General features: G+C 39.8%; 1 protein-coding gene across 3 annotated transcripts in view; it reads right to left on the minus strand.

Annotated features, from left to right (window-relative positions):
• Positions 1 to 13,391, minus strand: part of LOC118935859 (WASH complex subunit 5-like) — a 51,005-nt gene extending 37,614 nt beyond the window's left edge. For 2 of the 3 annotated variants that reach the window (XM_057498126.1, XM_057498127.1), the window contains exons 1-6: positions 11,419 to 13,368; positions 10,920 to 11,022; positions 10,752 to 10,831; positions 7,324 to 7,427; positions 6,426 to 6,555; positions 4,916 to 5,012 (exon numbers count right to left, since the gene is read on the minus strand). In XM_057498126.1, coding sequence (XP_057354109.1) covers positions 4,916 to 5,012; positions 6,426 to 6,555; positions 7,324 to 7,427; positions 10,752 to 10,831; positions 10,920 to 11,022; positions 11,419 to 11,580 — 676 coding nt within the window. In that variant the 5' untranslated portion in view covers positions 11,581 to 13,368. Of the gene's footprint in view, positions 1 to 4,915; positions 5,013 to 6,425; positions 6,556 to 7,323; positions 7,428 to 10,751; positions 10,832 to 10,919; positions 11,023 to 11,418 lie in introns of all 3 variants that reach the window. The other variant, XM_057498125.1, reaches the window with a different exon arrangement.
• Positions 13,392 to 14,113: the final 722 nt, after the last annotated feature.

Raw genomic sequence — 14,113 nt, forward strand, 5'->3', positions numbered from 1 at the left:
TGGACAAGATGCAAGAGGCCATTAATGGAATAGAAATCAGTGAACAGGAACGCAGAGAAGCTGATGCAGAGAGAGATAAAAGGATCTCCTGGAATGAAACAATATTAAGAGAACTGTGTGACCAATCAAAATGGAATAATATCCACATTATAGGGGTATCAGAAGAAGAAGAGAGAGAAACAGGGATAGAAAGTGTCTTTGAAGAATTAATTGCTGAAAACTTCCCCAAACTGGGGGAGGAAATAGCCTCTCAGAACATGGAAGCACACAGAACTCCCAACACAAGGGACCCACAGAGGATAACACCAAGGCACATAATAATTAAAATGGCAAAGATCAAGGACAAGGACAGAGTATTAAAGGCAGCCAGAGAGAGAAAAAAGGTCACCTACAAAGGAAAACCCATCAGGTTATCATCAGACTTCTCAACAGAAACCTTACAGGCCAAAAGAGAATGGCATGATGTATTTAATGCTATGAAACAGAAGGGCCTTGAATGAAGGACACTGTATCCAGCACGATTATCATTTAAATATGAAGGAGGGATTAAACAAATCCCAGACAAGCAAAAGTTGAGGGAATTTGCCTCCCACAAACCACCTCTACAGGGTACTTCATCGGGACTGCTCTAGATGGAAGCACTCCTAAGGCTAAACAGATGTCACCAGAGAAAATAAAATCACAGCAAAGAAAGCAGACCAATCAAATACTAACTAAAGGCAAAAAATAAAATAAATTATCCACAAAAGCAGTCGAAGGAAACACAAAAGAGCACACACACAAAAAAAACAACACCTAACATACAAACAATGGAGAAGGAGGAATAAGAAGGGAGAGAAATAATCATCAGACTGTGTTTATAATAGCTTAATAAGTGAGTGAAGTTAGACAGTAAGATAGTAAAGAAGCTAACCTTGAACCTTTGGTAACCAAAACCTAAAGCCTGCAATGGCAATAAGTACATATCTTTCAATAATCACACTAAATGTAAATGGACTGAATGCACCAATCAAAAGACACAGAGTAATAGAATGGATAAAAAAGCAAGACCCATCTATACGCTGCTTACAAGAGACTCACCTCAAACCCAGCCTGCACAGACTAAAAATCAAGGGATGGAGAAAGATATTTCATGCAAACAAGGAGAAAAAAAGCAGGTGTTTCAGTACTAGTACCAGACAAAATAGACTTCAAAACAAAGTCACAAGAGATAAAGAAGGACATTATACAATGATAAAGGGCTCAGTCCAACAAGAGGATATAACCATTATAAATATCTATGCACCCAACACAGGAGCACCAACATATGTGAAGCAAATACTAACAATTAAAGGAGGAAATAGAATGCAATACATTCATTTTAGGAGACTTCAACACACCACTCACTCCAAAGGACAGATTCACCAGACAGAAAACAAGTAAGGACACAGAGGCACTGAACAACACACTAGAACAGATGGACCTAATAGACATCTATAGAACTCTACATCCAAAAGCAACAGGATACACATTCTTCTCAAGTGCACATGGAACATTCTCCAAAATAGACCACATACTAGGCCACAAAAAGAGCCTCAGTAAATTCAAAACGATTGAAATTCTACCAACCAACTTTTCAGACCACAAAGGCATAAAACTAGGAATAAATTGAACAAAGAAAGCAAAAAGGCTCACAAACACATGGAGGCTTAACAACATGCTCCTAAATAATCAATGGATCAACAACCAAATCAAAATAATTGAGAATGGCAATTCCGCTGGAACAGTCCACCAAGAGAAACTCTATAGACATCATCACAAGCAGCCTCCTCACTTGGGTACTACCATGTGGAAGCTGAGTACATATGGTATATTTTATTCATTTTTGTAAAGCATTCTGTTTTCTGTTTACTAATTGGGATGTCATAGTATTTAGCTGTCAGGTTTTGTGTTTTGTTTTTAACTTTTGGGGAAATTTTATGTAAAGGGGAATTTGTGTGTATGCATGTTTATCAGATACGCACACACACGCACACATACAGTGCACGTGGTAAGAAGAAACTGGTTAGATGGGTATTTTCTGAAAACTGCAAAAACAATTCAGCAACGTGGCTTGAGTCATCACTTTTGGACAACTCTATCCTAAGAAATTTGTGAAAAGATCTAAAGCCTTTCTCTGTATACCCCAGGTTCTTATGAGCCACTCACAGCAGGCAGCATATGCTAAAACAAGTTGTTATGGAAACACACCTGTATCCCCTCACCAATGTATTTTGTTTATTAAATAAATGTATTTTGTCTGACTTTTGTTTATTAAATTGGCCTCATTTGGAGGAGGAAAAAAGGACTAATTGTGAAGGAAAAAATGGATATACTGTACATCATCAGCATTAAAAACTTCTGCTCGTTAAAGTCATCAGTAAGAAAATGAAGAGGTAAGTCACAGTTCTTGAGAAAAAATACACAATACATAAATTTAAGAAAGGATTTATATCCATAATATATAATTCCTATGACACTGTGAGAGAAAAGCAATCAACCTAATTTTAAAACAAGTGGAAGACTTGAACAGACACTTAACTCAGAAAGATATAAATGCCAAAAAGCACATGAAAAAGTACTCAACATCAAGGAAGGCAAATTAACTATGAGATGCCATGTATACCCATTAGAATGGTTAAATATTAAAAGATGGACATTGACAAATGCTGATGGGTGTGTAATATGGTACAACGACTTTGGAAAAAGGATTGGCAGCTTATTCTAAAGTTAAACTGGTTAGACAGACACCCCCATATCCCACATTTGGGTTCTTGTGATGACTGGGAGATCTCTACTTAGATCAGGATGCCAAAACTAGTTATCCTGATTTACCCAACATAGGTTTTGGAAATTCTGAATTATTTGATGCCCACTGTGTAAGACATTGCCAGTACTCAGAACACTGAGGAATAATCCTTCCCAGGTGGAGAGCAATAGTTAACGTTTACAACAAAAACTTCTATGAAGGCAGCACCACAGATTCTTTCTTAAGACAGACCAAGGCAGGCATGCAATTCTTGAGAATAATGCTTGCAAGGTTAAATACATGTTTTCAGGATATACAAACATGCTGATGTTTCTTCCTCAGTTCTACTGTTAATTTGATTCTCAAGTTACCACAGCAGACTAATTCATGAAAAGAACTATAGTCAGGTACAGATACATTTCTAGGACATTTAAAAGCTTTGTTTTATTTAAAGATCTGGAAATTCCATGGAATAGTGACACACTTCCTGTGACATGCCTGATCTTAACCATATGTACAATGAAAGATATATTACCTAAGAATGACACCAGTGAATGACTAGCCTTTAATGAAAACAAGGTATGTTTATGCACTGACAAGCCATCATTATAAAGGATCATATATTCTTATGTAGTAATAACACAGGGACCGCAGAGGGGGAGCATGGGTCTCTGAATCTTGAGATGAACCCTTAAATTCACCTTGGGATGGTTCTTTACATTGATTTTGACCAATATACAGAAAAGGACTTAGCATCAGTTGAGCACCTGCTCTGTACCAGGTACTGTATCAGGCATTTAAAAAATCTGACAGCCTGAGAGGTTCAGGAACTTGGCCAAAGTCACATAGGTGATTAAGTGGTGAATCCAGAATCCAAACATACATTTGTTCCCTCCCTCCTACAGCAAGTCCTGGGCTTTGCATTCTGTAGCACCAACAGGGGTTGCTATGAGAGCTATTTTTTCAAGAAACATTTTCATACGAGAGAGTAAGAACGTTACAGAGACTCTACATCTTTATCCTAAAAAGGTTTATGAAATAGCAAGGGAAATACTTCAAGGAAGAAATACACTTTGAAATTGCTGATTAAAAAAATAACATGGATACAACAAAACAAACAAACAAAAACCCAGTAAATGCAGAGGACAAACTGGTGGTTGCCAGGAGGGTGAAGATGAAGGGATCAAAAGGTACAAACTTCCAGTTATAGAATAAGTAAATCACGGGGATGAAGGCACAGCATGGGGAATCAGTCAGTAATACTGTAATGACTTGGTATGGTGACGGATGGGTGTTACGTAACTACCCTGACAGTGGTGAGCATTTTGTAATGTAATAAATTTGGGATTACTGTGTTGGACATCTGAAACTATTATAATATTATGTCAACTATACTTCAAAAAAAATTAACATGGTTACATTTACAGGAAAGCTCTTATAATGCTTTTAAGGTAAATTAAACTCTACAGTGGGTTTTTAAAAAACTCAGATACAAAGTTTGGAGATGGGGAAGTACTTGGGAATCTATTAGAAAAGTGATTATAAAAGAGTTCAAGATAAACTGATTAATGACAAAACAATTAGGGTTATATTCCTGGACAGAATATACTGGAAGTCTTGTTATCTGCTGTTTGTATTATTTTCACATGTAATCAGACATATCTTAAAGTCCTAGATATTCCTGTCTTAGTGTTCACTCCTGTATTGTTACCATATTGTTACTTTTCACACCACAGTTCCATATTCACTGTAGGCACATGACACTTGTTAAGTGAATAAGATATTAACCAAAAGAAGTTTCTTTTATGTAAAATCAGCTGTTCACACATTAAAGGAAGGAGAGAAGCAAAGTTCCCACACATTTTACAAGTTGGATAATAAATCTGTTGAAAATTAAAGGTGGATTATACTTTGTTGCTATTAAATCCACTATCTACATTTCATGAAGGGATACATGTTTCAGAAGCCCAAAGACATGGATTTTATAAACATGCATTTAACTAAATGCATATGTGAATAGTATTCTATACAAAGATCTCATATGTGAATAGCACTCTATACAAAGAGTTGTTTGGTTAGATATCAACCTATTATTACTTGTTGGATAGAATAAATTTAATACAGCAAAGAATAGAAGTCATACAGTACCTAGGTTTTTGTTGTACTGAAGTTTTGGCAACTGGGAGATCAAAAACAGAAAGTTGACAACTGGGAAATAGGATAAGCGCTTTGTTGTTATGTATATCTAGAAAGAGAAAGGTAAGAAAAGTTATTGCACAATACTGCAGAACACATTTTCAAATGGAAAGCTTCCATTTTATTTCAGTTTACTCTTCAGACTACCTAAGACTAGAATGGTTCCATTAACTTACTGACTTCTGAGTTTTGTATAACATCACTGACCTCCCAAACATAAATACCTATAAAATAATGAACCCTTCTGGAAAGGGAACAACTTTGCTTAGAGATTAGCAGTTACTTTCCCTCTGAATCCTCTTAATGTCACTAACAATGGGATGGAGACAAAGGGTGATGAGCAAGGGGGGGAAAGCCAGATGCCACAGTCAAGGCAAAGTGTGGGGAGGGCAGAGGCAGAAAGGAGGAGCAGCGGTCCACAGAGTAGTGAGCAGGAGTTCATCATGAAAAGCGGGTGACATCTCAGGCGCTGTTTGCTGTCCCCTGGGCAACGTCACAGAGCAGCTTCCTGCCCGGTTCCCACGGCAGTCAGGGTCTACCCAGCCAGCCCCAATTCCCTGGGAGGCAGGGGGGCATTCCAGTGTGGACACCGGTCCGGGTCCAGGGTGATGGCCGGGCTCCAAGGCTTGCTAGTGTGGAGCCTGGGGGAGTCACCAGCCTTCCAGCCTCCAGGCCAACCCGACAGTGGCACATCTGACGTGGCTGCTGTGAGCTCAGGTGGAATCACCCACGGTTAGGGCTTGCACAGTGCTTGGCATGTAATAAACCCTCAGAGTAACGTCAGCTGCTACGCAGGCTCATAATCCCCCAAAACCCAGGGGATTGCAGAGATTTCAGAACTTCACTTTTCCTAGATTGTGAAAAGGCAAACAGGGCTCAGGGTCTCACCCTATAATCAAAGTCACCAGTACTGCTGCATCAAAATACAAATATTCACAGAAGTATAAAGAGTCTTATGTCATGACAAGTTTTGCCACCGAATGAGACCTGACACCAACTTGTGAAAAACCTTTCTGCTCTCAGAGGTTTGTGGAGATCAGAATTGCAGAAAAGAATATTTAGCCCCAGATTATGATTATGACCTCTGTCAGCCACCAATGGAAGCATTTTTGGGCAAGAAGGATCCCGGCCACCATTCAGTTGCAGTTCAAACACCAAATGCCAGACAAACCTAAAACTAATTTCTTACAGATACAGTGCCTTTTCCTTTTTAGGGAGCTTGAACATTGTATCACTTGTTTCCCCCAGCTCTGAATCACACAGGGAAGGTAAGATCACCCTCATGTTCCACCAGGGAAACTGGAACTCAGCAAAGTGGGGGACTTGGGAGAATGGAGGCTCTGGGACTGGGACTGGGACCCAGGTTCTCCCAGTGTCTCAGCCCAGGGATGTGTACCTGGGCCAAATCACCTTCTGTGCCACATGGTTCCCCCCCACACCATTATGTATTTTAATTATGAACCTTATTCAGTGGGTTGTGAATGCCAGCTGCCTCCAGATAGGCTGTGATCTCATATAAGAGTGTGTTATCTTCTTTGGGGTAAGGCAGTGAAGGGTCCTGATAGTGGGCTTTGATGTCTGCTAGGAGAGCCCTAAACGAAGGAGAAAAAACAAGAGTGATAAGCATTAGAGAGTAACTGAATTCAGACAGCAGTTACCACAGGTATGAAAGAATCTTTCAGGGCCTCAGTTTCCTCATCTGTAAAATGAGGGCTTGATCCTTCTAATTTTCAATTTCTGTACCTGTGATTGGCTTTAAGTGGAAAATCTGATCTAGAATTACTTTATCTTTTGGAGTTAAATCAAGTGCTTTCACCATTCAAATTTTTATGAATTGACTTACTGTTTTCAATACCTAGTTTGTCAAAAGCACTGACTTGCTTACACTGACTTTGTCCTGTGCCGAGAAGCACAGACTGTTTAAGGAGAAGGCTTCAAATGAGAGCAATTGCTGGTGAGGCACAGGCTGCGTGCCCAGCCACTCCAGGTAATTAACACACCTCTAACTGCCCTCTGGATGTCTAGTGACTCTGTCCTACAGAAATGGGTAATAATTGCTCTCTCAGACAGTGCAACTCTGCACGGTGTCTGGTGTGTATTAAGTGATCGATATACATTGACTGAATAAATGAATACATCAGCAGAGCGGGGTGGAGGGAGGGAGAGAGAGAGGCACCAAGGGACAATACTGAGGAAGGAGTCTTTTAAAGACCGATTTGGTAATTCTTGGGAAGGAAGCCTATAAATTCAGAAAGACTTCTTACTCAAAAAGAACTTAAAAGAGTAGGTATTAAAGAAACTGGGGTGCCATTTATGATAATCCAGGCCCACACATGACCATTTCAAACACTAGCATTTACGTATTGAGATTCTCCAGAGCAGCTGCCAGATGTTTGGAGTCAAACTGACAAGAATAATTTAATTCATTGGCAATCTGCTGTCTCAGAATCTGCATCTGCCCAACCTACAAATTAGCAAGAGAAAGAACATGGAGAACATAAGCATTTCAAAGTGGTTGTAGTAGGCAAACACAAAATGATAATTTCTATTGGAAGGATTACAACACTGCAGAGAAATTTAAGGATTTTTCTGGACTGGCTCCAGGGCTAAGACCAGCATCATCCCTGTTGGAGCACAAGGGACCCTTCAAGGAATGTCTGGATAGACTCCAGCCAACCTCAAGATATTTCCCAAAGTCAAATATTTTACAAAGTGGGTCCACTAATGTTCAGCTGTTCATGTACTAAAGATGTCTGTTTTGAAACTCTTGATCTTTTGGAATAAGTTATCCAAATTAAGTAGCTGCTAATGAGAAGTCCCATTTGCTTTGTCCTAAACTGAATTTTCTCAAGTCCTAAGGATGCCATTTTACTCTAATATTCTAAAATCACTCAGGATTACAGATCATGTAATAATCTGGGTTATAAAATAGTCTACATAAAATCTTCCAAGAAGGCCTTTTAATGTTAACCCTTAATCTAGGGGTTCTTCACCCTTTTTTTCTTTTTTTGACCTTGGACCTCTTTGGAAACCTGGTGAAGCCTATGGAGACTGCCTTAGAGTAATTATTTTAAATATACAAAATAAAACGTACATGATAATAGTGGGAGCCAACTGTAACAAAATATAATTCTTAAACTATGAAGAAAACAGACTTGTGATAGTGATGTGACTCTGATGGCTCAGCCACCATAATTTCCAAGTAGTAATGAGCATAAACTTTGGAGATATGATTGAAGCAAGCTGAAATTGTTGGCATCATAAAGCCATTAGTGTACTCTAAGTTTTTATGCCAGTAAGTTTCACCTTTTCTCTTCTAGGAAAGCTATCTCTAAAAGGTTAGCAAGGGGGAGAAGAGGAATAGGAGGCAAGGCTGTTTTATAATGTCAGCAACAATGAGGTAGAAATGAACACATTTCCTGTGAGTTGTTGGCAGAAGAAAAGGAAAAAAAAAAAAAAGAAAAGAGTGGCCTTACAAAAATTCTCAATCAGAAAATAAGTTAATCATAGAGAGAGTAGCACGTGGCACAGCAAGAATATAGTCAATGATCCTATAACATCTTCCTATGCTGACAGATAGTAACTGCACTGGAGGGGGTGAGGATTTAATAATATGGGTAATTGTTGAACCACTGTGTTGTATACGAAACCAATAAGATTGTATACCAATAATACTTCAATAAAAAAAAAAGTGGCCTTCTCTAAGAGCAAAGAAAAGGTATTTGGATAAACATAACAGTTACAAGTGTTAAATCACCTCAAAGGACCGTTGATTACCATTGTTACTAGACTATTATTCTACTTATGTGAAGAAAATAAAACTCAATCCAAAGAATGCTATTTCTAAGTAAGAAAACTTTTATTAATAGAAAAGCACTATTTAAATATTAGAATAGGGCAAGGCCAAGAAAATAGTGGGTTCTCTTAGACCATTCAAAAATGTCCCTCTGAACTTGTGTCTGCCCATATAACTCCTTGCTTAATTCTAGATACTCTGTGTCAAGAATTCTCTTGAAGATACCAGTCTAGAAATGGAAACAGAAACAAAGGCACTTTAAGGTATCTTGTTCTTATTTAAAGCATGTTGAACCTTGGTGGCCAGGATTTTCTTTTTAAGGCTTATTTACCACAAGCCTTTAAAAAGATTCTGGAGTGGCTAAGGAGCCTGGAGGTGATAAGCTCACTCTACCTACTTGTTTGCCCATTTTGAGATGTTTTGATTGCTTTCTCCATGTTTTCTCTAGAGTCTGACTGAGCGATAGAGCAGCCACTAGCCACGAATGGCCACTTAGATTTAAACTGATTAAAGTGAAATAAAATATAAAATTCACTTCCTCATGCCCACAAACTCTGTTTTCAGTGCTCAGTAACTCCATGTGGCTACTGTCACTGTTTAATAGTGCAGAATTGTTTCCATTGCTGTTCCAGACCATTAGCACTGGTTTGGTGATTACAAGGGCCCTATTACAAGACAAGATAAATTTGTCCCTGGGGTTTCATGTAAAGACCATTGACTTAGACCCAATGCTTGGCTACTACTGAATTACCAGCAATTACAACTAAGGGAGTCCTGTAACAGCCACTGGGAAACCCCATGCCTCTTTAAAGCACCCCTGACGTCAACTTCAGCCTCCTAGAGAGGTGAGTCTCAGGCCTGTCCAACCTCAGGCAATTCTTCACTCCTCCCCTAATGGTTCCCCAGCAGTTAGAAAGCTGGCCTGCGAAGCTCTCAATCTCTGAAAATCACCTGGCTAAGGGAATGCCAGGCATATATGACAAGATCCGGACATCAGGCAGGGCCAAAGGCTCTTTGTGTTACCTATTCCATTCACGTTTCCAAATTGAAATAAAGCCCCCAAACTCACTAAAATTATAGGAAATACATTGTAAATTTGGCTGAGGCACCAATGAGTACTGTCCTAATGAGCGACTCATTTAATTGGGAATAGGAGAATGGAACTTTCCCAAATCCCCATTGCAGCCCATACTCTTCCATGGTGTGTGATACTTGTAACCAAGAATCAGCTTTCTACCAGGAAGTCTACTCTTTCTTATCAGATTGTAAGTAGCCTTTCTGAGGAGACAGTTAACGTTTCCTTTAACTCTGTGTCTCACAGCAACTGACAATGCTTTGTACACAGCAGGTGTTCAACAAAGTTTATTGAATGTTTTGGAAAGATGGACATTTTTAATAACCCCTGTATCTAGAAGACAGTCCCCAGGAGCCAATGCAGGGTGTAAAGGCAAGAGAGGAGATGAGCGGGTTCTAAAGTGACTGGGATTTCTATCCAACAAATTAATCTCCTCATTGCACTTTTTCACTCACTCCCAAAGACACACAGTGTTCTATTCACAGTGAAGGATAATTTATGTCCCAAAGAACCCGGCTTTCTAATATCTGCAGATGCAAAAGGGGAGGAAGACAAATGTACTCTAACAGCTACTCAGAGCATCCTAGGGATGAAAGCTCACAGAGCAGTTTATTACATGAATGTAAGGATGGAGGATCACTAAGGGAGGATTCTATTTCTTTGTATGAAAGCATCTTTTGCCAAGAGGCATTTTAAGAAGTTTTCTTTAGTGAAAGAAAAACACTAGCCCAATGAAAAGCATAGTCAAAAATGGCCCCAGAAAGGAAGCTAAAGAAAAATCAATTTGGAAATAATGAGAAACTGAAATATTGTATTTTTTTATGACAAAACAAAGAGTGACTTTCTTTGAGCAACAAAGTTACAAGGAAATAATTATTAAAAAATATAGTATTGATTATCACCCTCCCACAACATACCTTCATTATAGCCTCAAAATAAGATGTCCAGATCTTCTGTGTTTTGGCAATGGCAGAAAAATAAATTTTATTCAAATTTGCTGAAAGGGTGAAATACAGTTTTCTATTTAGTAAATTGGGAAAGGCCACAGTGTTCTCTCTACCTCAGGCTCGTTTCAGAACATTTACCTACAATGCTTTTTAGGGGGATGACAGCAGTCGTGAGGGCTTTTAAAGTATCCTGCACAGTTCTGTCTCTCAGGATAATTTTCTGAAACATACTGAGGAAATTCTAGAACAAGATAAGAAAATATAACATAATGAATAAAATGAATAAATACTTTAGTTATCTAAACTGCTATGTAGAACATAGACTGGCCTAAATGATACAATTCTACAAATAGGATGACAGGGAAGCAGCAAATTCTGGTTCCTATCAGAAACATTCCCTGCCAGGAGAGGTTGCTGCTTTCAAAGAGTCTTAAGATGAAACTCACAAAAACAGTCTACCCCTTGCCATAGTATACTGGCCAAAGAAATTCTAATTTATTCCAAGTTCTCACTACCTAATAAGAATTATATCCACGGGCCTGATGTCAGTATCAGAAAGCATGAAGGAACAGTTAACTCATCTACTCTTGTGTCTCCCAGAGTAGCAGAAAAACTGTCCAAAAGCCAAAAGACTCACCTGTAATTCTTTGACAATCATAAAGCACAGAAGCCTGTCTAATCCATTCACACCGAAAGTCCCCAGGGTAGTCTGGATTTCTGAGAGGAGGTGGCTGCTGGTCACTTCTTGATGAGTTTTTATATCATACCAAGTGTTCAGCTGGTCAATGTGACACGTCATTCTAAAACAAAAGAAAAACAAACTCAAAGCCCAATTGCAGCTCAGAACTCAGCCTAAGGGGATGTGGGACACAACAGGATCTGGGGCACCAGAAATGAAGAACAACAGTTACCTGACTTGTGTTTAATAATCTTTGTCTGGAGGTGCTCAGCATATCTCATGGTGAATGCCCAATGGACCAGGAAGGGAGAATTCAGTTAAATTACCTTTTCGTGCCCTGTGCGCTACATCCCTGGTTTAACTAATTCATTTCCACTGAACTGGGCCGATGCCGGAGTCATGTTGAGAGGACAAAGCTACATTCGACTGTCAGGCCAGAGGATGTTGGAGCCCAGCTGTCTCTCCAAGGGGCCCTCCTTTAGATTTCTTTAAATAACCAGAGCCTTGTGTCATTTCCATTTTGATAAGAAAGGAGCTCTGAATCCTCAAGCTCTACCTAACGTTTGAGATTGTGATGACAAAACTGTTTCCTCCTTCCTCCCAGGTCTGGTCAGCAGCCTGTGATTCCTCTGGACTCGGGAGTGTGGACGGCAAGGATAACAACCGATAAAATTAACGAGCACTTCTTCTGTGTCAGGTACAGGGCTACGACCTTTCTGTGTGCTCTCTTTCACCCTCATAATTGCTCTTTGATCTACAAGGCATTTGACTCTCATTTTACAGATGAGATAACTGAGGTGCATGTAAGCCTGATTCCAACACCATATCCTTAACCACCATTTTAATGGTTCTCAAATGTTGGCCTAGGAACCTTGAATCACCATAAAGTGTGTTAAAAATCAGATGCCACAGAGTTTGGGTAGGTCTAGGGTAGAGGCCTAGCCTCTGCAATTTTAATAAGCTCCACACATGATAGGTCCCCAATTCTAGGAATCAGCACATATTTTACTGAAGTGACGCTTGGGAGGAAGTTAAAAGAGACTCAGGAGCTAGGGAGGCTTAAATATGGAAGTAAACAGGAAGAACAAGATGATTTCCAGAACTACATTCTATTTTTAGGCTTCAAAGTGTCCTGCTTCCATCACCCAGTGCTGGCATTTTGACTATGTCACTTGAGAGGCTCCCGATAATGTGGATGAAATACAGGTATGACAGGGAAATCCCAACCATGTTCAATCCTTTCTGCAACTATTAACATGGCATGAGGGATAGTTTTCTAGAAGGGCTTCAGTGATCAACTCATGGGTACCAGGAAAGGAGCAGTTACAAAACATTTTGGATCATTTACTCTTTTTGGCTCATGACTCACAGATAAGACTCATTTCTTCTGGAATTTGTGGGATAAGTTTATGTAGCTTGTCAAGTTCCTAAGTTTTGAGAGCCACAATAAGCCTGAATTTGAAGGGCAGTACAAAGAAGCCATGTCATTAAAACATTTAACTTATAAATTAAACTATGCATGCACAGCTGGGCAAAGAAGAAAAGAGAACCCTCTTTTCCCAGGTAATTCCACCAATCATTCCACTCAGTGAGCATGTGCCAAGGGGTAAACCTGAGACATATGACATGAACCTGCTCTTCCTTTATGTGGTCTTAGGAACTGTTTCATCAGAGGCTCAATGGAAGTAAAAGGGGAAGTAGCTTAGTTGAACTTGCTTAGAGAGGTCACATGCAAGCCTCTCCAACATATCACCTAAAATATCCTTAAGGGCAGTTCTGATTATATGAGACTTTCACCCATGTGACCAAGCTATGCTGTCTGCCCTTGAATGGCACAGTGCTTAAGAGTTGGGCTCCACTAGAGGGTATTATGCTCAGTGAAATAAGCCAGGTGGAGAAAGACGAGTATCAAATGATTTCACTCATCTGTGGAGTATAAGAACAAAGAAAAACTGAAGGAACTAAACAGCAGCAGACTCACAGAACCCAAGAATGGACTAATAGTTATCAACGGGAAAGGGACTGGGGAGAATGGGTGGGAAGGGAGGTAAGGGGGAAAAAGGGGCATGATGATTAGCACATATAATGTGGAGGTTGGGGGGCACGGGGAAGGCAGTATACCACAGAGAAGACAAGTAGTGATTCTATAACATCTTACTATGCTAATGAACAGTGACTGTAATAGGGTATGTGGGGGGGACTTGATAATGGGGGGAGTCTAGTAACCATAATTGATACCAAATATAAAATTCATACCAAATAGGGATCACAGGAAGATGGCAGCATGAGTAGTTCAGAGGAAATCTCCTCCTCAAAACATATACATTTATGAAAATACAATAAATACAACTATTCCTAAAAGAGACACCACTGGATGCAGTACAATAGCCAGGATACATCTACGTCTGTGAGAACTCAACATCACACAAAGGGGGTAAGACACAAGCTGTGGCCAGGCGGGACCCAAACACTCCCCCACCCCAGAACCTGGTGGGAAGAAAGGACTCAGAATGGGGAGGGAGTGAAAGCCCAGGACTGCTAAACAACCAGCTCTAGAAATCCGCACCTGGAACGCAGATACGAGGTGCACGGGGTGCTGGATATTTGAGAAATGGAAAAGCAAAACCCATGGGCAGGTCCCCGCAACTGGCGC

This window comes from Manis pentadactyla, chromosome 3, assembly GCF_030020395.1.
Source record: "Manis pentadactyla isolate mManPen7 chromosome 3, mManPen7.hap1, whole genome shotgun sequence".
In the NCBI taxonomy this organism is placed as follows: Eukaryota; Metazoa; Chordata; class Mammalia; order Pholidota; family Manidae; genus Manis; species Manis pentadactyla.